The 22,744-nt window shown below is 41.8% G+C and overlaps 1 protein-coding gene across 1 annotated transcript in view; it reads left to right on the top strand.

Moving 5' to 3' along the window:
- Positions 1-20,344, top strand: part of LOC143793007 (cytochrome P450 3A24-like) — a 98,130-nt gene extending 77,786 nt beyond the window's left edge. Inside the window, exons 12-13 of the mRNA XM_077279561.1 lie at positions 3,586-3,748; positions 17,917-20,344. Of these exons, the coding sequence (XP_077135676.1) occupies positions 3,586-3,748; positions 17,917-18,012 (259 nt within the window). The 3' untranslated portion in view covers positions 18,013-20,344. The remainder of the gene's footprint in view (positions 1-3,585; positions 3,749-17,916) is intronic.
- Positions 20,345-22,744: the final 2,400 nt, after the last annotated feature.

Below are 22,744 nucleotides of genomic sequence, written 5' to 3'. Positions count from 1 at the left end.
TCATCTAAGAAAAGTGTCTGTTTTTTGTCTCTGTGCACACATGCAGTGTGCTTGTAATTCAGTGCAATTCATTTGTGTTTTTGTCCAGCTTAGACTTTGTTTGGATTTTTCAGTCATGCTGGATTCTCAGGAGTTGCATATATACTTGCTATGTCTTTAGTTAGATGTAGTATATTTGTATTTTCTGCTGTGGATATTTTTAGGATTTTTATACTGACTGCTTAGAATTCTGTCCTATCCTTTTCTATTTAGCTAGAAGTGCCTCTTTTGCTAAACTCTGTTTTTCTGCCTGCGTGTGTCTTTCCTCTTATACTCACAGTCAATATTTGTGGGGGGCTGTCTATCCTTTGGGGCTCTGCTCTGAGGCAAGATAGAATTCCCATTTCCACCTATAGGGGTATTTAGTCCTCCGGCTGTGTCGAGGTGTCTAGGACGGGTTAGGCACACCCCACGGCTACTTCTAGTTGCGGTGTCAGTTTAGGGTTTGCGGTCAGTACAGATACCACTTACTCCTGAGAAAGTCTCTCATGCGGCTCCTAGGTCACCAGATTATAACAGGGGGCATCCTCTACGTCTGGAGGAAAGAAGGTTTAAGCATAATAACAGATGCGGATTCTTTACTGTAAGAGCAGTGAGACTATGGAACTCTCTGCCGTATGATGTTGTAATGAGTGATTCATTACTAAAATTTAAGAGGGGACTGGATGCCTTCCTTGAAAAGTATAATGTTACAGGGTATATACACTAGATTCCTTGATAGGGTGTTGATCCAGGGAACTAGTCTGATTGCCATATGTGGAGTCGGGATGGAATTTTTTTCCCCAATGTGGATCTTACTCTTTGCCACATGGTTTTTTTTTGCCTTCCTCTGGATCAACATGTTAGGACATGTTATGTTAGGCTATGGGTTGAACTAGATGGACTTAAAGTCTTCCTTCATCCTTAATAACTATGTTACTATGTGACATCTAATATATAAAGCTGAATGTGTGTGTGTATGTCCGGGATTGGCATCTGCACTGTCACAGCTACAGCCACAAAATGTTGCACAGTCACACGTCTGGATCCCGAGAGCGTCATAGGCTATGTTGTGAGGCGAAATTTTAACCCCGCGCTTTCCAATTCACCAAACAATTTTGCCCCTATCTACATAATGGGGAAAAAGTGAAAGGAAAACTGTTGGAGGCAAATTGACAGCTGCCAGATGTGAACAAGGGGGACTTAAAGAATGAGAGCGATGGCGCTAAAGAGTATATACTGTACAGTTGCTAAGGTGGGGCCCCGACATGGGATACTCACCACACACGGGGATATGAACACACACAAAATGTGCCACACACTACCACGTGCTTGAAAACATATATCACCCTCAGCACACATTTCACCACACATACACCAGCCTTGCCACATAAAAGTCGAAACACAAAAGTCACCGCTCAAAACTCGCCACACGCAAAATTCGCCACATGCAAAACTCACCACATGCAAAACTCGCCACAAGTGCAAAACTCACCTCATGGAAAATTCGCCACACGCAAAACTTGCACGCGGGGAAAAATTGCCACATGCACAAAAGTTGCTACACATGCAAAAGTTGCCTCACACAAAACTTGCACATACTCAAAACACACCACACATAAAACTCGCCACACGCAAAACTTGCTGCACACAACTTGCTACACTAACTTGCCACATGCAACTCGACACACAAAAAGTTGCTACATGCATGTCACCACACAAAACTCATCTCACAAAAGTTTCTACATGCATGTCGCCACACGCAACTCAACACACACAACGTGACACATGAAACTCGCCCTAAAACACACACAAGTCTGGTATTATCCTTCAAAAATAAAAATCTGATTAATAAGCAGACAAACTACAAGAGCAACAAATGTACCATATAGGAAATACGGCAGCTGTCAGTCACATGATCTGTCTATTATGTGTATGTGTGAGCTAATATATACTGCCAGGGAGAGGGCTTCCTGTAGGCTGGGGATTTATCAGGCTGCCAATTTAGCTTACAAATACTGAGGTAAAAATACTGACCAAATAATGTGTGAATGAGGTCTAATACAGGAGGAGATGACACACAGATATATACTATATACAGGGGAGATGACACACGGGTATATACTATATATAGGGGAGATGACACACACATATATACTATATACAGGGGAGATGATACACAGGTATATACTACATACAGGAGGAGATGACATACAGGTATATACTATATACAGGGGAGATGACACAGGTACATACTATATACAGGGGAGATGACACACAGGTATATACTATATACAGGAGGAGATGACTTACAGGTATACACTATATACAGGAGATAACATACAGGTATATACTATATATAGGAGGAGATGACATACAGGTATATACTATATACAGGAGGAGATGACTTACAGGTATACACCATATACAGGAGATAACATACAGGTATATACTATATATAGGAGGAGATGACATACAGGTATATACTATATACAGGAGGAGATGACACACGTATATACTATATACAGGAGGAGATGACATACAGCAGGTATATCCTATATAAAAGAGGAGCTGACTCATAGGTATATAGAGGAGGAGATGACATACAGCAGGTATATACTATATACAGGGGAGATGACATACAGGTATATACTATATACAGGAGATGACATACAGGTATATACTATATATAGGAGGAGAAGACATACAGGTATATACTATATACAGAAGAGATGACATACAGGTATATACTATATACAGGAGGAGATGACACATAGGTATATACAATATACAGAGGGAGATGACATACAGCAGGTATATACTATTTACAGGGGAGATGACATGCAGGTATATACTATATACAGGGGAGATGACATACAGGTATATACTATATATAAGTGAGATGACAAACATGTATATACTGAGGGGAAAATGAGAGGTGTGAGGTGAAAATGAGAAGTGTGAGGTGAAAATGAAAAGGTGTGAGTGCAAAATGAGAGGAGTGAGGGAAAATAGTTGAGTGATCGGAAAATGACAGATGTGAGGTCGAAATGACAAGTGTTAGTGGGGAATGAGACGAGTGAGGGGGGAATGGGAGGAGTGAGGAGGAAAATGAGAGGAGTGAGGGGGAAAATAAGAGGAGTGAAGGGGAAAATGAGAGGTGTGAGGGAGAAAATGAGAGATGTGAGGGGAAAATGAAAGATGTGAGGGGGAAAATGAGAGGCGTGATGGGAAAATAAGAGAAGTGAGGTGCTATAACTAACCACAGATATTTACTATGCCCAGGCAACGCCGGGCTCTTCAGCTAGTATAAAATATAGTGCAAACAAAAAAAGGCATAAATCACATGAAACTAGACAAAAAACAGGCGCAAAGGCAATGATGAATCTGGGCTAAGGAGTATAAAGAGAAACTCTATCATATTAAATAGCCAGATAATTCTGCTGCATTCAATAGGTTCTGATAGCTTTACTCTAATGTATTTGGGGATCTATACACTATAGTTGAAATGTTAAGCTGGTCATACAGTATTCATTTTCTTACATTTTGTATTATATTCATGCACAGATTTAGTAAAGAGAATAAGGAGGCACGAGACCCCTACATCTTCCTACCCTTTGGGGCTGGACCACGGAATTGCATAGGGATGAGATTTGCCTTGATCAGTATGAAATCAGTCATCTCCCTGCTGCTGCAGAACTTCTCTTTCCGAACGTGCAAAGACACTCCAGTAAGTACTGTACATATAAATATGTGTGTATATATGCAGTATGTATTCGGGGGCACGGTATATATTTTATTACTATATATATTCAGTGAGGTGCCCCTTCAGTGTGTGTATATATATATATAAATATATATATACACACACTGCTCAAAAAAATAAGGGGAACACTTAAATAACACATCCTAGATCTGAATGAATTAAATATTCTCATTGAATACTTTTTTCTGTACAAAGTTGAATATGCTGACATCAAAATTACACAAAAATCATCAATGAATGGAAATCAAATTTATTAAACAATGGAGGCCTGGATTTGGAACGATACTCAAAATCAAAGTAGAAAATGAAGTTACTGGCTGATTCAACTTCAGTGGAAATGCCTCAAAACAAGGAAATGATGCTCAGTAGTGTGTGTGTGTGGCCTCAACGTGCCTGTATGATCTCCATACAATGCATGGGCATGCTCCTGATGAGGAGGCGGATGGTCTCCTGAGGGATCTCCTCTCAGACCTGGACTAAAGCATCCGCCAACTCCTGAACAGTCTGTGGTGCAACGTGACATTGATGGATGGTGTGAGGCATGATATCCCAGATGTGTTCAATCTGATTTAGGTCTGGGGAACGGGCGGGCCAATAGCTTCAATGCCTTCATCTTGCATGAACTTCTGACACACTCCAGCCACATGATGTCTGGCATTGTCCTGCATTAGGAGGAACCCAGGGCCAACCGCACAAGCATATGGTCCCACAAGGGGTCTGAAGATTTCATCTTCATACCTAATGGCAGTCAGGCTACCTCTGGCGAGCACATGGAGAGCTGTGCGGCCCTCCGAAGAAATGCCACCCCACACCATTACTGACCCACTGCCAAACTGGTCATGATGAAGGATGTTGCAGGTAGCAGATCGCTCTCCACAGCGTCTCCAGACTCTGTCTTGTCTGTCACATGTGCTCAGTGTGAACCTGCTTTCATCTGTGAAGAGCACAGGGCACCAGTTGCAAGTTTGCCAATCCTGGTGTTCTGTGGCAAATGCCAAGCGTCCTGCACGGTGGTGGGCTGTGAGCACAACCCCCATCTGTGGACATCGGGCGCTCAGACCATCCTCATTGAGTCAGTTTCTAACCATTTGTGTAGACACATGCACATTTGTGGCCTGCTGGAGGTCATTTTGCAGAGCTCTGGCAGTGCTGATCCTCTTCCTCCTTGCACAAAGGCTTAGGTAGCGGTCCTGCTGCTGGGTTGTTGCCCTCCTACAGCTCCCTCTACGTCTCCTGATGTACTGGCCTGTCTTCTGGTAGCGCCTCCAGCCTCTGGACTCTACTCTGACAGACACAGCAAACCTTCTTTCCACAGCTCGCATTGATGTGCCATCCTGGATGAGCTGCACTACCTGAGCCACTTGTGTGGGTTGTAGAGTCCGTCTCATGCTACCACAAGTGTGAAAGCACAACCAACATTCAAAAGTGACCAAAACATCAGCGAGAAAGCATTGGTATAGAGATGTGGTCTGTGGTCCCTACCTGCAGAACCACTTACTTATTGAGATGTCTTGATAATTGCCAATAATTTCCATCTGTTGTCTATTCCATTTGCACAACAGCATGTGAAATTGATTGTCAAACAGTGTTGCTTCCTAAGTGGACAACAACAAATCAAAATTAACTCATAATTGATTAAACATAGGATATCACCCTATAGTACTACCATAACCTTCTCAAAAGAATAGGGTGAAAAAATGCCAATACAAACATATTATAATAAAAATATGAAATTTTATTAATAATATTAAAATACATATATAGATTAAAAAAGGGGGGACAAACTAACAATAGAATAAGAAAAACCGCCAGTGCAATAATTGGAGTGGGTACATGGACACAGTCATAAACTGATAGATTTATGAAGAGAACCCATTAAAATATAGCCAATATATATATGCAAACCTGCATTCCAAAGTCAATAAGGCAACAATAATAGGATAAAGGAAAAATCTTTTTGCATTATAAAGTCCATACCTAATAATATCCAGTTTCCTCCAACGCACGTTTCGCCTGGTAATGGCTTTTTCAAGGAGACAGAAAGTCCAAACAAGTCGCATAATTCTTCATGCTCTCTTCTTACAAATCCTTTAGGGATCAATCCTTCTATATTATTTCAAAATACTCTTTTTCGGTGATTACTTTGTATCTCTGTTCATACTGCACCCACACACACAAATGATACACCTCTTGAAAGGTAAGCTTGCCCCCTTCATCAAGAAAATAGCCAAACAAACCACACATCCACGATGTGATCACAAAATACATTCTAAACATTAATTTTCATAAAACTGCAGTAAGCAAAAATGACCTGCAGGTGGCACCACGCTACCCCAAAGCACAATACCACAAGGCTGAAACAAATCCTAACATTTGCTTTGGGAGTCTTTCCAGCTTGCCGAACTCCTTGCCCAGCCGATTTCAGGCAGGTACATATAAAATATTTGCTACATATGTGGAACTAGAATAAAAGTAAAACTTTACCTGTTTAAGACTTCAGCTTTAACCCCTTTCTGCCATTGGACGTACTATTCCGTCCATGTGGGGAGGGCCCTAATTCCCAAGGACGGAATAGTACGTCCAGCACGATCGGCCGCGCTCACGGGGGAGCGCGGCCGATCGCGGCCGGGTGTCAGCTGCCTATCGCAGCTGACATCCGGCGCTATGTGCCAGGAGCGGTCACGGACCGCCCCCGGCACATTAACCCCCGGCACACCGTGATCAAACATGATCGCGGTGTGCCGGCGGTACAGGGAAGCATCGCGCAGGGAGGGGGCTCCCTGCGGGCTTCCCTGAGACCCCCGGAGCAACGCGATGTGATCGCGTTGCTGCGAGGGTCTCCTACCTCCTATCCCTGCAGGCCCCGGATCCAAAATGGCCACGGGGCTGCATCCGGGTTCTGCAGGGACTACTTCCGGGTGCCGTGCAGGTGCTTGTAAGCCTGCACTGCTGTAAGTGAGATCGGTGATCTGACAGAGTGCTGTGCACACTGTCAGATCACCGATCTGTAATGTCCCCCCCGGGACAAAGTAAAAAAGTTAAAAAAAAAATTCCCACATGTGTAAAAGAAAAAAGAAAAAAAAATTCCTAAATAAAGAAAAAAAAAATATTATTCCCATAAATACATTCCTTTATCTAAATAAAAAAAATCAAACAATAAAAGTACACATATTTAGTATCGCCGCATCCGTAACGACCCCACCTATAAAACTATATCACTAGTTAACCCCTTCAGTGAACACCGTAAAAAAAAAAAAACGAGGCTAAAAACAACGCTTTATTCTCATACCGCCAAACAAAAAGTAGAATACCACGCGATCAAAAAGACAGATATTAATAACCATGGTACCACTGCAAACATCATCTTGTCCCGCAAAAAACGAGCTGCCATATAGCATCATCATCGAAAAAATAAAAAAGTTATAGTCCTCAGATTAAAGCGATGCCAAAATAATTATTTTTTCTATAAAATAGTTTTTATCGTATAAAAGCGCCAAAACATAAAAAAAATGATAGAAATGAGGTATCGCTGTAATCGTACTGACCCGAAGAATAAAACTGCTTTATCAATTTTACCAAACGCGGAACGGTATAAACGCCTCCCCCAAAAGAAATTCATGAATAGCTGGTTTTTGGTCATTCTGCCTCACAAAAATCGGAATAAAAAGCAATCAAAAAATCTCCCGTGCCCGATCATGTTACCAATAAAAACGTCAACTCGTTCCGCAAAAAACAAGACCTCACATGACTCTGTGGACTCAAATATGGAAAAATTATAGCTCTCAAAATGTGGTAATGCAAAAAATATTTTTTGCAATAAAAAGCTTCATTCAGTGTGTGACAGCTGCCAATCATAAAAATCCGCTAAAAAACCCGCTATAAAAGTAAATCAAACCCCCCTTCATCACCACCTTAGTTAGGGAAAAATAAAAAAATTTAAAAAATGTATTTATTTCCATTTTACCATTAGGGTTAGGGCTAGGGTTAGGGCTAGGGTTAGGGCTAGGGTTAGGGTTAGGGTTGGGGTTAGGGTTAGGGTTGGGGCTAGGGTTGGGGCTAGGGTTAGGTTGAGGCTAGGGTTAGGGCTAGGGTTGGGGCTAGGGTTCAGGCTACAGTTAGGGTTGGGGCTAAAGTTAGGGTTAGGGTTGGGGCTAAAGTTAGGGTTAGGGTTTGGATTACATCTACGGTTGGGAATAGGGTTGGGATTAGGGTTAGGGGTGTGTCTGGGTTAGAGGTGTGGTTAGGGTTACCGTTGGGATTAGGGTTAGGGATGTGTTTGGATTAGGGTTTAAGTTATAAGTGGGGGGTTTCCACTGTTTAGGCACATCAGGGGCTCTCCAAACGCGACATGGCATCCGATCTCAATTTCAGCCAATTCTGCGTTGAAAAAGTAAAACAGTGCTCCTTCCCTTCCGAGCTCTACCGTGCGCCCAAACAGGGGTTTACCCCAACATATGGGGTATCAGCGTACTCGGAACACATTGGAGAACAACTTTTGGGGTCCAATTTCTCCTGTTACCCTTGGGAAAATACAAAACTGGGGGCTAAAAAATAATTTTTGTGGAAAAAAAAATATTTTTTATTTGCATGGCTCTGCGTTATAAACTGTAGTGAAACAATTGGGGGTTCAAAGCTCTCACAACACACCAAGATGAGTTCCTTAGGGGGTCTACTTTCCAAAATGGTGTCACTTGTGGGGGGTTTCTATTGTTTAGGTACATTAGGGCCTCTGCAAACGCAATGTGACGCCTGCAGACCATTCCATCTAAGTCTGCATTCAAAATGGCGCTCCTTCCCTTCCGAGCCCTCCCATGCGCTCAAACGGTGGTTCCCCTCCACATATGGGGTATCAGCGTACTCATGACAAATTGGACAACAACTTTTGGGGTCCAATTTCTCCTGTTACCCTTGGGAAAATACAAAACTGGGGGCTAAAAAATAATTTTGGGGGGAAAATTTTTATTTTTTATTTTCAAGGCTATGCGTTATAAACTGTAGTGAAACACTTGAGGGTTCAAAGCTCTCACAACACACCCAGATGAGTTCCTTAGGGGGTCTACTTTCCAAAATGGTGTCACTTGTGTTTTTTTTTTACTGTTTAGGTACATTAGGGCTCTGCAAACGCAATGTGACGCCTGCTGTTATGACCCCAATGGCAGAGGGTCTCAAAAGTACATACCAAGTCTGCAAACACAAAAAACCAGCTCATAGGGCAGTGGTAACTGGGCTGACCATATATCTAATCCTAGCACCACAAATAGCAGCAGCCGGGGAACGTGCCTACGTTGGTTCTAGACGTCTCGCGCCAGCCGGAGAACTAACTAACCCTAGAAGGGAAAAGATAGACCTTTCTTGCCTCCAGAGAAAAGACCCCAAAAGTTGGATACAAGCCCCCAACAAATAATAACGGTGAGGTTAGGAGAAAAGACAAACGTAAGAATGAACTAGATATTTAGCAAAGAGAGGCCCACTGACTAATAGCAGAATATAGTAAGATGACTTATATGGTCAGCAAAAACCCTATCAAAATTTCCACGCTGGATATTCAAGAACCCCCGAACCGTCTAACGGCCCGGGGGGAGAACACCAGCCCCCTAGAGCTTCCAGCAAAATCAGGAATCACATTTAGTACAAGCTGGACAAAAAATAAGAGCAAAGCAAATAACCAAAAAACAAGGAAGCAGGACTTAGCTTAATTTTGCAAGATCCAAGACCAGCAGACAGGAGCAAACTGAAAGGAACTGATTACAACGATGCCAGGCACTGGACTGAGAAACCAGGAAGTTTATATAGCAACACCCCTGGACTAACGACCCAGGTGGGTGCCAAACTGAGGAAAGACAATCCCAGAGTCATATCACTAGTGACCACAAGAGGGAGCCAAAAAAGTCTAATTCTCAACAGCCTGCAGACCATTCCATCTAAGTCTGCATTCAAAACGGCGCTCCATCCCTTCCGAGCCCTCCCATGCGCCCAAACAGTGGTTCCCCCCCCACATATGGGGTATCAGCGTACTCAGGACAAATTGGACAACAACTTTTGGGGTCCAATTTCTCCTGTTACCCTCGGGAAAATACAAAACTGGGGGCTAAAATATAATGTTTGTGGGAAAAAAATGTTTGTTTTATTTTTACGGCTCTGCATTATAAACTTCTGTGAAGCAGTTGGTGGGTCAAAGTTCTCACTACACCTCTAGATAAGTTCCTTAGGGGGTCTACTTTCCAAAATGGTGTCACTTGTGGGGGGTTTCAATGTTTAGGCACATCAGTGGCTCTCCAAACGCTACATGGCATCCCATCTCAATTCCTGTCAATTTTGCATTGAAAAGTCAAACGGCGCTCCTTCCCTTCCGAGCTCTCCCATGCGCCCAAACAGTGGTTTACCCCCACATATGGGGTATCAGCGTACTCAGGACAAATTGTACAACAACTTTTGGGGTCCAATTTCTTCTCTTACCCTTGGGAAAATAAAAAATTGGGGGCGAAAAGATCATTTTTGTGAAAAAATATGATTTTTTATTTTTACGGTTCTGCATTATAAACTTCTGTGAAGCACTTGGTGAGTCAAAGTGCTCACCACACCTCTAGATAAGGTCCTTAGGGGGTCCACTTTCCAAAATGGTGTCACTTGTGGGGGGTTTCAATGTTTAGGCATATCAGGGGCTCTCTAAACGCAACATGGCGTCCCATCTCAATTCCAGTCAATTTTGCATTGAAAAGTCAAATGGCACTCCTTCGCTTCCGAGCTCTGTCATGCGCCCAAACAGTGGTTTACCCCCACATATGGGGTATCGGCGTACTCAGGACAAATTATACAACATCTTTTGGGGTCCATTTTCTCCTGTTACACTTGGTAAAATAAAACAAATTGGAGCTGAAGTAAATTTTGTGTGAAAAAAAAGTTAAATGCTCATTTTTTTTTAAACATTCCAAAAATTCCTGTGAAACACCTTAAAGGGAACCTGTCACCCCGTTTTTTCGGTATGAGATGAAAATACTGTTAAATAGGGCCTGAGCTGAGCATTACAATAGTGTAGTTTGTGGAACCCGATTCCCCACCTATGCTGCCGAAATACGTTACCAAAGTAGTCGTTTTCGCCTGTCAATCAGGCTGGTCTGGTCAAAAGGGCGTGTTGTCTTCCCCCAGATTTTGCGTAGTTTTCCGTTGGTGGCGTAGTGGTGTGCGCATGCACAAGGTCCAGAATCCTCTGCCAGGGGATTTAAAAGAGCGCGCTGTTCGTTATTTCATTGGTGATCGGTGGGCGCGGCCATCTTCCTTTGGCCGCGCGTGCGCAGAAGCGGCGCTCTGCTGGCCGCGGCGCTCTGCTGGCCACGGCTTCAGGAAAATGGCCGCCGCGATATCCATCTGCGCACGCGCGGCATCCCGCGGCCATTTTCCTGAAGCCGCGGCCAGCAGAGCGCCGCGGCCAGCAGAGCGCCGCTTCTGCGCACGCGCGGCCAAAGGAAGATGGCCGCGCCCACCGATCACCAATGAAATAACGAACAGCGCGCTCTTTTAAATCCCCTGGCAGAGGATTCTGGACCTTGGGCATGCGCACACCACTACGCCACCAACGGAAAACTACGCAAAATCTGGGGGAAGACAACACGCCCTTTTGACCAGACCAGCCTGATTGACAGGCGAAAACGACTACTTTGGTAACGTATTTCGGCAGCATAGGTGGGGAATCGGGGTCCACAAACTACACTATTGTAATGCTCAGCTCAGGCCCTATTTAACAGTATTTTTATCTCATACCGAAAAAACGGGGTGACAGGTTCCCTTTAAGGGTTAATAAACTTCTTGAATGTGGTTTTGAGCACCTTGAGGGGTGCAGTTTTTAGAATGGTGTCACACTTGGGTATTTTCTATCATATAGACCCCTCAAAATGACTTCAAATGAGATGTGGTCCCTAAAAAAAAATGGTGTTGTGAAAATGAGAAATTGCTGGTCAAATTTTAACCCTTATAACTCCCTAACAAAAAAAAATGTTGGTTCCAAAATTGTGCTGATGTAAAGTAGACATGTGGTAAATGTTGCTTATTAAGTATTTTGTGTGACATATCACTGTGATTTAATTGCATAAAAATTCAAAGTTGGAAAATTGCAAAATTTTCAAAATTTTCGCCAAATTTCCGTTTTTTTCACAAATAAACGCAGGTAATATGAAAGAAATTTTACCACTCTCATGAAGTACAATATGTCACGAGAAAACAGGGTCAGAATCACTGGGATCCGTTGAAGCGTTCCAGAGTTATAACCTCATAAAGGGACAGTGGTCAGAATTGTAAAAATTGGCCCGGTCCATAACGTGCAAACCACCCTTGGGGGTGAAGGGGTTAAAACTGAAGATATAAATGAATGCAGCCTAATAGGGACCGGACAGGTTCTGAACCATCAGATTTTCCATATTATTGGACAGTCATTGAAAAGTCTACCTTCCTTCTAAGGTTGCAGCTTATTAGTGACCTGGAGTCACCTTTGGTTCCAAGTAAAAACTGCAGCATTGACATAACTCAGACTATACATTGTTTCCCGATGGGAGAGATTGGTGGACACAACCTTGCAAAAATTAAAAGAAAAAAATCCAACCTTAGGGAAAAAAAGGGCAAAATAATCTGCAGATATTACTTTTTTTTTAAAGGGATATTCCCAATTATTATACAATGGTGTAAATATGCTCAGTTATGGGGTCAATTCTCCTTCATCATTTTTACTGTCAAAGTGGCACTGCTGTACAGGGAGCTGCTCCGTTCACATACATAGGGCTGTGTTGCACTTCCCTGCACTGCAGATAGATGATAGTGGTGCTGTAGAGGGGAAAAACATGCTGCTGCCCCTGTTCTTTTGCAAGGTTCTGACAATCAGACCCCTTCTGATCAGTCAATAAAATACCATTATGTTTAATGCTGCTTTAGGCTGGAGTCACACACAACATATAAAAAATCGGTTCGTTTTACACGGACGACAATCGCAGAAATGGTCCCTGAACAGTGATCCATATGTCATCCATGTGCAGTGCGAGGATAAGATTTTCTCGCATGTAAGCATCCGTGTGACATCCGTATGGCGAGACTTTCTCGCCGGCTTGCAAAATGGACATATAATGGACCCATGGGCTCAAATATTCGGGAAAACATATATACAGTCTCTCTCTCTCTCTCTATACAGTATATATATATATACAGTGCCTTGTGAAGGTATTCGGCTCCCTGGATCTTTTCAACCTTTTCCCACATATCATGCTCCAAACATAAAGATACCAAATGTACATTTTTGGTGAAGAATCAACAACAGGTGGAACACAATTGTGAAGTAGAACGAAATGTATTGGTTATTTTAAATTTTTGTGGAAATTCAAAAACTGAAAAGTGGGGCGTGCAATATTATTCGGCCCCTGTAACTTAATACTTTGTTGCGCCACCTTTTGCTGCAATTACAGCTGCAAGTCGCTTGGGGTATGTCTCTATCAGTTTTGTACATCGAGAGACTGAAATTCTTGCCCATTCTTCCTTGGCAAACAGCTCGAGCTCAGTGAGGTTTGATGGAGATCGTTTGTGAACAGCATTTTTCAGCTCTTTCCACAGATTCTCGATTGGATTGAGGACTGGACTTTGTCGTGGCCATTCTAACACCTGGATACGTTTATTTGTGAACCATTCAATTGTAGATTTTGCTTTATGTTTGGGATCAATGTCTTGTTGGAAGACAAATCTCCATCCCAGTCTCAGGTCTTTTGCAGACTCAAACAGGTTTTCTTCAAGAATGGTCCTGTATTTGGCTCCATCCATCTTCCCATTAATTTTAACCATCTTCCCTGTCCCTGCTGAAGAAAAGCAGGCCCAAACCATGATGCAGCCACCACCATGTTTGACAGTGGGGATGGTGTGTTCAGGGTGATGAGCTGTGGTGCCTTTACACCAAACATCGTTTGGCATTATTGCCAAAAAGTTCAATTTTAGTTTCATCTGACCAGAGCACCTTCTTCCATATGTTTGGTGTGTCTCCCAGATGGCTTGATGCAAACTTTAAACAACACTTTTTAAGGATATCTTTGAGAAATAGCTTTCTTCTTGCCACTCTTCCATAAAGGCCAGATTTGTGCAGTGTACGACTGATTGTTGTCCTATGGACAGACTGTCCCACCTCAGCTGTAGATCTCTGCAGTTCATCCAGAGTGATCATGGGCCTCTTGGCTGCATCTCTGATTAGTCTTCTCCTTGTTTGAGATGAAAGTTTAGAGGGACGGACGGGTCTTGGTAGATTTGCAGTGGTGTGATACTCCTTCCATTTCAATATGATCGCTTGCATAGTGCTCCTTGGGATGTTTAAAGTTTTGGAAATCATTTTGCATCCAAATCCGGCTTTAAACTTCTCCACAACAGTATCATGGACCTGCCTGTTGTGTTCCTTGGTCTTCATGATGCTCTCTGTGCTTCAAACAGAACCCTGAGACTATCAGGGTATGTACACATGCTGCGGATTTTGCTGCGGATCCGCATTAGATTTGACGCTGCGGATCTGCAGAAGTTTTCCATGAGTTTACCGTACCATGTAAACCTATGGAAAACAAAATCCGCAGTGCACTTGCTGCGGAAAAAAATGCACGGAAACGCAGCGGTTTATATTCCACAGAATGTAAATTCTTTGTGCGGATTCCGCAGCGGTTTACACCTGCTCCTCAATAGGAATCTGCAGGTGTAAAACCGCAGGTGGAATCTGCCGAAAAAACACGGAAAATCTGCGGTAATTCCGCAGTAAATCCGCAGTGCGGGTTACCTGCGGATTTACCAAAATCAGTGAGGAAAATTCCGCACACCTCTCCGCAGCGTGTGCACATATTATATTTATCATCATTAGGCATTACGGACAACATTGCATCATTCAGAGATCCACAATGAACTTCTGGAGTGAGTTTGCTGCACTGAAAATAAAGGGGCCAAATAATATTGCACAACTCACTTTTCAGTTTTTGAATTTCCACAAAAATTTAAAATAATCATTAAATTTCATTCAACTTCACAATTGTGTTCCACTTCCAAAAATGTACATTTGGTATCTTTTAATGTTTGAAGCATGATATGTGGGAAAAGGTTGAAAAGTTCCAGGGAGCCGAATAATTTCGCAAGGCACTGTATATAGTATATACGTCAGTGAGACACATACCTCTCTGTGTTCATCATCTCATTAAATACATTTACATTTGACCAGCTTGATTTTGCTGAAATTGCTGGCGCCCCTGATAACCAATGTGCAAAAATTTGTTTGCACGGGCCAACAACTAGTAATTCTAAAATTTATTGCTTGTTCCCTAGGTTAATGGCCACCTCCACAGTAACATTTTTTTAGTGTTCGCTTACACCACCGTATCTTTTGTCTGTGTGCGATTCGGCGATTGCACTAAAATCAATGTTATTATATGGGCCCAGGCAGATGTCCGATTTTTTCCTAGGACCGAGATTATCTGAGGAAAAGATCATAGTATGTGCAGGTTTGATCCTATTATCGGATTGCATGCCATGTCGGCCATCTGTAAGAGGGTGTGACATAAAGGATGAGAATTCCCAGTGCTGTGCGAGGACTACCATCTACTTTCCAAACAGGACCCTGCAGAACAGTTTCTGTAGGCACAAGTGTGGATGGAGCACCGAGACAGATGACCTTGATTATGTAGTTCCCTGGTATAAAAGTTCAGCATGCCAGAACAGGAGTAGATTTGGCACCAAGAGAAGAGACGTCAGTGTCGAGTAAGACACTGAGGTCGGGAGGTCAGGCCGTGGCAGGATACATGAACCAGCAGACAATGGTGTGCATGGAAGCAGAACCCAGGCGGGGCCAGACAAGCTCCAGAACCCAGATGATGCCAGTCAAGGCCCAGAGACCAGACCTGCGCCAGGCAAGCTCTGGAACACAGACTGTGCCGGTCAAAGCCCAGAGACCAGATCTGTACCAGGCAAGCTTTGGAAACCATACTATGCTCATCAAGGCCCAGAGACCACACCTGGTCGAGATCTGGAGGCCCAGACAACGCCACTCAAAAGCCGAGGCCCAGCCCTTATCCCACCAAGTACGGGAGACTCATCAAGCACCAAAGATCAGTGAGGAAACTATGTTCGGGGGTGGACGATTGTGGTGGTGAACAGGAGACAGGGCAGGGGCTGGTTAAAGCGTAGGTGGCTCAACGAGCCTTGTTAGACTTTGTTAGGAGGACTTGCAGCCTAGCAGCCTAGCATAGCCTGTGATAAGGAAGAAACAGCGCTGTGATTCTCATAGTACAGGGATCATTACCCCTGTTAGAAAGTTAAAAGACTATATAACAAAAGACTGTTGCAATACTTAGAATGATCCTGAGGATTCATTGTATATCTTTTTTGCATATTTCACATTGTAATTAAGCTGCTTTGTATTATTCACTGTTACTATAGTTACTACAATTTCCCGCCACCCTAGAGAAATAAACAGTTTAATTGATTACTTCTGCCTTGTCCCTGTCTGCATGTTGCATCCAGTCATCTGCTTACACATGCAAGTCAACGAGTGGAAATCATCGGAGTGCACTTGGATGATATCTGAGAGCAGTCCGATTTCCGCACACTGACACAATGGAGAAATTTTGTTCTCCATCTTCTCCTCGCAATGTGATTCGATTCTCTCAGATGATTACACTATGCTGACACTGTGATAAAGTTTAATCAGAGTGTCATATGAGAGAATCTAATTCCGTCTTCACCTGTTTTAGATCTTACAAGCACTGATCTAAAGCTGGTCAGATTGCTGGATCTGGTGTCCCTGCCTTAGGTTTCTGTCACACTATCAGTATTTGGTCAGTATTTTACATCAGTATTTGTAAGCCAAAACCAGGAGTGGGACAATCAGAGGAAAAGTATAATAGAAACATGTGCACCACTTCTGCGTTTATCACCCACTCCTGATTTTGGCTTACAAATACTGATGTAAAATACTGACCAAATACTGCTAGTGTGTCGACAGCCTTACCCTAATGCTATAGCAGTAAATCTGCCTCTACTTGGAGAATAGGAGAGTGCGCAGTTGAGGCTAGTGGCACATTCTTGCTGCCAGCCTATACGGTTAATCTTCAGGAGCACACCTCCCCCTGGCAAGCGGGAGGCAAGGGAGCAGTGAGCTCCTGAAAAACAGTTTGAGAATAATGGGAATATGTCAGTAAGATTTGTTTTAGGCAAGCATAAGTATTGTAGGCTAGGGTTATGTTAAATCCTACAAAGGACGCATATATACCTGGGGGCTAATGCCGGAAGGGGAAGCGAATAGGAGCTGGGGACAGCAACTGCACTTATATGCCCACTAGTGATGAGCGAGTGTGCTCATTACTCGGGTTTTCCAAGCATGCTCGGGTGTTCTCCGAATATCTTGGGCGTGCTTGTAGATTATGTTTGAGTCCCCGCAGCTGCATGATTTGCAGCTGCTAGACAGCCTGAACACATGCAGGGATTGCCTATTTGTTAGGGAATCCCCACATGTATTCAGGCTGTCTAGCGGCCGCAAATCACGCAGCTGCGGGGACATAAACATAATCTACGAGCATTCCAAAATACTCGGAGATCACCTGAGCATGCTCTAAAAACCCGAGTAACGAGCACACTCGCTCATCACTAATGCCCACCAGGGCACTTGCTAATTTGCATATGAATTTATATATGAATTTCACAGCAAGGGAGCATCAAATACAGACAAAAAGATCTACCTGGAAAGGTTTTACACATCCCTATCCATGTTATTTAATGAACTAGTGAAGATAAGCGATTTTGTTTTTCACTGCATGTGAAACAAATGGCACCATGGACTAGTTTCTTGCGAAAATAGGATTATACATGTCCATTCAAGTCTATGGGTGCATAAAAAAATCATCATATGCCATATTGAGCCACAGTATGGCGTCCTTTTTTTGGCTACATTACCATTCTATAATATAGGAAACTGTAAATGGTTTTGTAAATGATTAATAGCTGCTGTAAAAAAACAGATTCTATATGGACTGCACATGGATAAGTGAAAAATAAATTGTCCGACTTTTCTGGATGAAAATATACATAATTTTTTATACTCTCATGTGTACTTACCTTAACTTAACTTGATAAATCTAATTTTACAGATCCCTCTGGAAATTGACACCCGAGGATTCCTAAAGACAACAAAACCTATTTTACTCAACCTCGTGCCTAGAGAAGCCCCGAAGACTGAAAGTTAGATGCCGAAGACCGCTATGTGTGGGGCACCGATATCGGTACTCAACAGAGTACAAATGAGTTGTCTGGAATACTCTATAATCAGAAAATATTTCATTACCGCTGTCATAAAATGTCATTGTTTCTAACTGCAGCATGTACAGTTAGTAGCAGCACATGTGTAAAGCTTCTTATAGCCACTTACTGATCTATCTGAAATTGTAGAACGAGTTGTTATCAGCTACACATCACTAACCAAGCTCTGATTACTATAAGGAAAATAAATAATATTGATCTTTTGTAAAATTATTTAACCCCTTCACCCCAAAACCTTTGTGACCGGGCCAAATTTTACAATTCTTATCAGGGTCACTTTATGTGGTAATAACTCTGGAATGCTTCAACAGATCCCAATGATTCCGAGCATGTATTTTTGCAACACATTGTACTTCATGTTAGTGGTAAATTTTAGCCTGATATTTCGTTGAAAATGTTTCAATTTTCAAATTTTTATGCTCTTAAACTAGATAGTTATATCATGCAACATAGTTAATAAATAACATTTCCCACATGTCTATTTTACATTTGCATCATTTTTTAAACATAATTTTTTTTTGTTAGGAGTCTAGAGTGGTTAGAAACAATTTTTTAAATTTTCCAACAAAATTTACAAAACCAATTTTTGTAGCGACCACATCACATTTGAAGTGACTTTGAGGGGCCTATATGAAATAAAATATCCAATAGTGACTCCATTGCAAAAACTGTACCCCTTAAAGTGTTCAAAACCACATACCAAAAGTTTATTAACCCTTCAGGTTCTTCACAAAATTTATAGCAATGTGGAAGGAAAAAATGAAAATTTTACTTTTTTTCCACAAAAATGTTGGTTTTGTCCCAAGTTTTTAATTTTCACAAGGGTAACAGGAGAAAATGGACTGTTCAATTTGTTGTGGAATTTCTCCTGAATACATTGATAATTCATACTGTATGTGGTGGAAAAAAAAAACAAAACTGAAAAATAGGTTTTATTAATGCAAACAACAACACATCACATGCAATGAGACAGACTAATATAAACAATTAAATAAAAACAAAGAATGATTCAATCACTATAGATATGCAAATAGTTAGCATCAGACGAGACAGGTCCCCTGAAGAAGCCAAGGATGTTGGTGGCGATACGCGTGGGGTCTGCTCCTTCCAATATGGCTCCAGAGAGAAATTTTACATCCGTATATCAGCAGGTTTGAACCTTGATCATTCCCCGCAGATGCTATCTATTTGCAAGCAAGGATTTCTTGCATACAACATTTTCTATGTTTTCGACTACCTTTTCTATTTCTGGGACAATAATTCTTCTGGTTAACCTTCATGCAGCCTATAACTAGCTGTACTTTCTGAACTTTAGTACTATTGCTGAGCTACTATCTGTTTTCTTATTGAGTTATAACATGGTGCTGTGAATAGGGGCATTTAGCGTTTGGCTGTTTCATGCTGTGCGCTTTTGTACATCTATGGGTTTATTGGTTTAACCATATAATAACATTGCATATAAATATTCTGTTTCCTATAAATCTCTACTTTTTTACTGGAACCATATTCTGATATATTGCCAATTAAATTTAGTGGAGGATGGTTATTGCCATTTTATGGGTGTAATTAGTCATTGAACCATTCTTTGTTTTTTTAATTGTTTTTATTAGTCCATCCCATTGCACATGATGTGTTGTTGTTTACATTAATAAAACCTATTTTTGGGTGTTCCCTACTTTTTCAGCATGCATCTTTCTCTCTTCTATTTAATCTATTGCCATGTAGAATGCTTCAGGAAATCCCCTTTGGTTTGATTATTGATCAGTGGTGCCCTCTATTTAAATTTTTTTAAATTATGTGATTGGATCTTTCTGTCTGTCCATTGGTATGCATATACTTTTTATCTTTTTCAGATTTGTAATAAAATTGATTGTTTATCTTTAAAATTCCCAAATGGCTGATATTTTAGTGTAATCCATTTCTGGGGGTCATTACTCCATTACATTGTAGGATATACTCATTTGGGAGTTCACCATTTTCTGGAGGGGTTATGGTCTCTGTACACACCCATAGTTTTTGTGTTATGCAATTGAAGTAAGATGCAATAAGAGGTGATCAAAACATCGAATCTACCCCAAACTGGTATTAGTAAAAATTTCCACTCGGGGCTCAAAAAGTAAGCCCTCATGGTGCGCCATATCCAGAAGAATGCAAATGTAATGGGTCTCAGAAAATGGCGACTCAAGCAAAGTTTTTTTTCATATATACATTTCTGAATTTGCTATCAACACTTAAATAAAAAAAAATATTCATGTTTGGTATCTGCGTACTCGTACTGACATTGGTAATCATATTTTTACGCACACATTAGCCAAGTACAGTAAATTCACAGCAAGAACACTCAGAATAGATAGATATATCGAATAGATAGCTAGAATAGATAGATGTCCTGTAGATACTGTATATAAGTTCACAAGCCTGCTACATATAATAAGCTTGCACTAAAGGGTGTTTAGCCTTGTTTAACCTAATAAATAATTAAGAAAAGACATGGGCTTCCCCCCTATTTTTTTTATAACCAGCAAAGGTAAAGCAGATAGCTGTGACCTGATATTTTCAGTCTGGGAGGGTCCATGATTATTAGGCCCTTCCGAATCTAAAAATACCAGCCCGCAGATGCCCCAGAAGTAGCGCATCACATTAGATACGCCAATTCTGGCACTTTGCCTGACTCTTCACGTTGGCCCTGGTGCGTTGACAATCAGGGTAATGGTATTTAGGGTTGATTTCAGCTGTGATTTGTCAAATAGCACAGCTTTCATCAAGCCCTGGTGTTAGTAATGGAGAGGTGTCTACCAGACACCCCCATTACTAAGGGTATGTTTCCACGTTCAGGAAACGCTGCGTTTTTTAGGTCTGCCGTCGTCCACTGAATCCAATGTAGTCCACCGAATCTAATGTAGTCCACCAATGGGTACCTGAAAAACATAAAAAGAGAGAGAGAAAAAAAACAATACATTATCCTTCGTTCACCAATTTGCTAAAAAAATCATGTTTCCAGCATTAGCCGAATCTGGCCCCGGCAACTCTGAATAGCAGTAACGTTACTGCTATTCACAGTCGCCGGATAGTGACATCACTGGCTTATGCTGTGCTACATGAGACCCAGCGGCTCTGAAAAGCGGTGACTTCAGTAACTATACCGCTCATCAAAGTCGCTGAGTCTCACAGAGGGCAGCGTGACTCAGACTGGTATTTTTAGGCTGGGAAAGACCCAATAACCATGGACCTTCCCAGCCTGTTAATATCAGATTTAACAGAAAGCATGCCAATAAACGTGTCTGACTGAATGTAATGCAGTGCTTGTGAGTGAAAAAATATACAGAGCAAGAAAACACTAACCTAAATTGAGCAGACACAATAAACTTGACGATTAACAATAATAAAATACTACAACAAATACAAATACTGTTGCACTTGCACAAATAAGAAAAGAATATAAGCAAAAATTAGAAAAAATAAATAACTGTAGCATACTACCAGCACAATTAGTAGTTGGATCAAAAGATAAAGATGTGGAAATAAAAGAGGCAGATAGGGGTACAGACCCCATATGTATCCCCACTAAATGTGTGGCTTCATCAGGGGTATAAGTGCACATCATCACGCCACAATGGGACTCTGATATTCTGTGTGTTCATCGGCGCAATCACAGTGCGTTCCCCTGCTGATGGACACATTGGGATCCAGGATTAGGTGAGTATATAATTTTTTTAATTAAAACTTGTAGTGTGATGTGGGGGTATCATAAACAATGGGGACCCTTATACACAGTGTGTGGGGCTCTGAAACAGTGTAGAGAGGCCCTCATGCAATTTAGGAACTTACGCATGGGTCATTATACAACTTGTGGACTAATGCAGGGAGGGGCTATTATACAGCTTGTGGACTAATGCAGGGGTCATTATATAGCTTGGGGACTTATTCAGGGACCATTATACTGTGTATAAGGGAGCTGTGGCCCATCACAAAATATATAGAGGAGCTGTATATTAGGGACTCAGGGGATATTATAAGATGTTAAGTGGACACTTAAAAAGCATTATTGTTGCAGGGGCACTCAGAATACTGTGACTGTCAAATATGCACAGGGGGCTTTATTACTTTCTAAGGGCAAAATGTGGACACTGTTTTCTAGGGCACTTGCACAGGGCATCAATATTTTTTAGGGGGCAATTTTACCGTCTAGAGGGTAGAAAGGAGGCATTATTACTATGTAATGGGCACAGTGGTGGAATTATTATGTGGGGCAGTAAGAAGAGCCATTATTGTACCACACAGCAGGTTCAGTAAGGCCGGCGTCACACTCAGCGTATGAAAATACGGTCCGTTTTTTCATGGCCTTAATACCCAGAAATGTTCCAAAAATAGTGATCCGTATGTCATCCGTAGGCAGGGTGTGGCAGCGTATTTTGCGCATGTCATCCTCCGTATGTAATCCGTATGGCATCCGTACTGCAATATTTTCTCGCAGGATTGCAAAACCGACATCTAATGGATTTATGTGCTCAAATGTTCGGTAAAACATATATACAGTCTATATATATATATATATATATATCTATGTCATTGAGACACATATATATATATATTTATATTTAATTCAGCGCGATATAGCAGAAAAGCCGGTAATTCAATTGCCGGCTTTTCATTTCTCCT

This window comes from Ranitomeya variabilis, chromosome 1, assembly GCF_051348905.1.
Source record: "Ranitomeya variabilis isolate aRanVar5 chromosome 1, aRanVar5.hap1, whole genome shotgun sequence".
Lineage (NCBI taxonomy): Eukaryota > Metazoa > Chordata > Amphibia > Anura > Dendrobatidae > Ranitomeya > Ranitomeya variabilis.
This window is presented reverse-complemented; position numbering and strand designations above follow the sequence as displayed.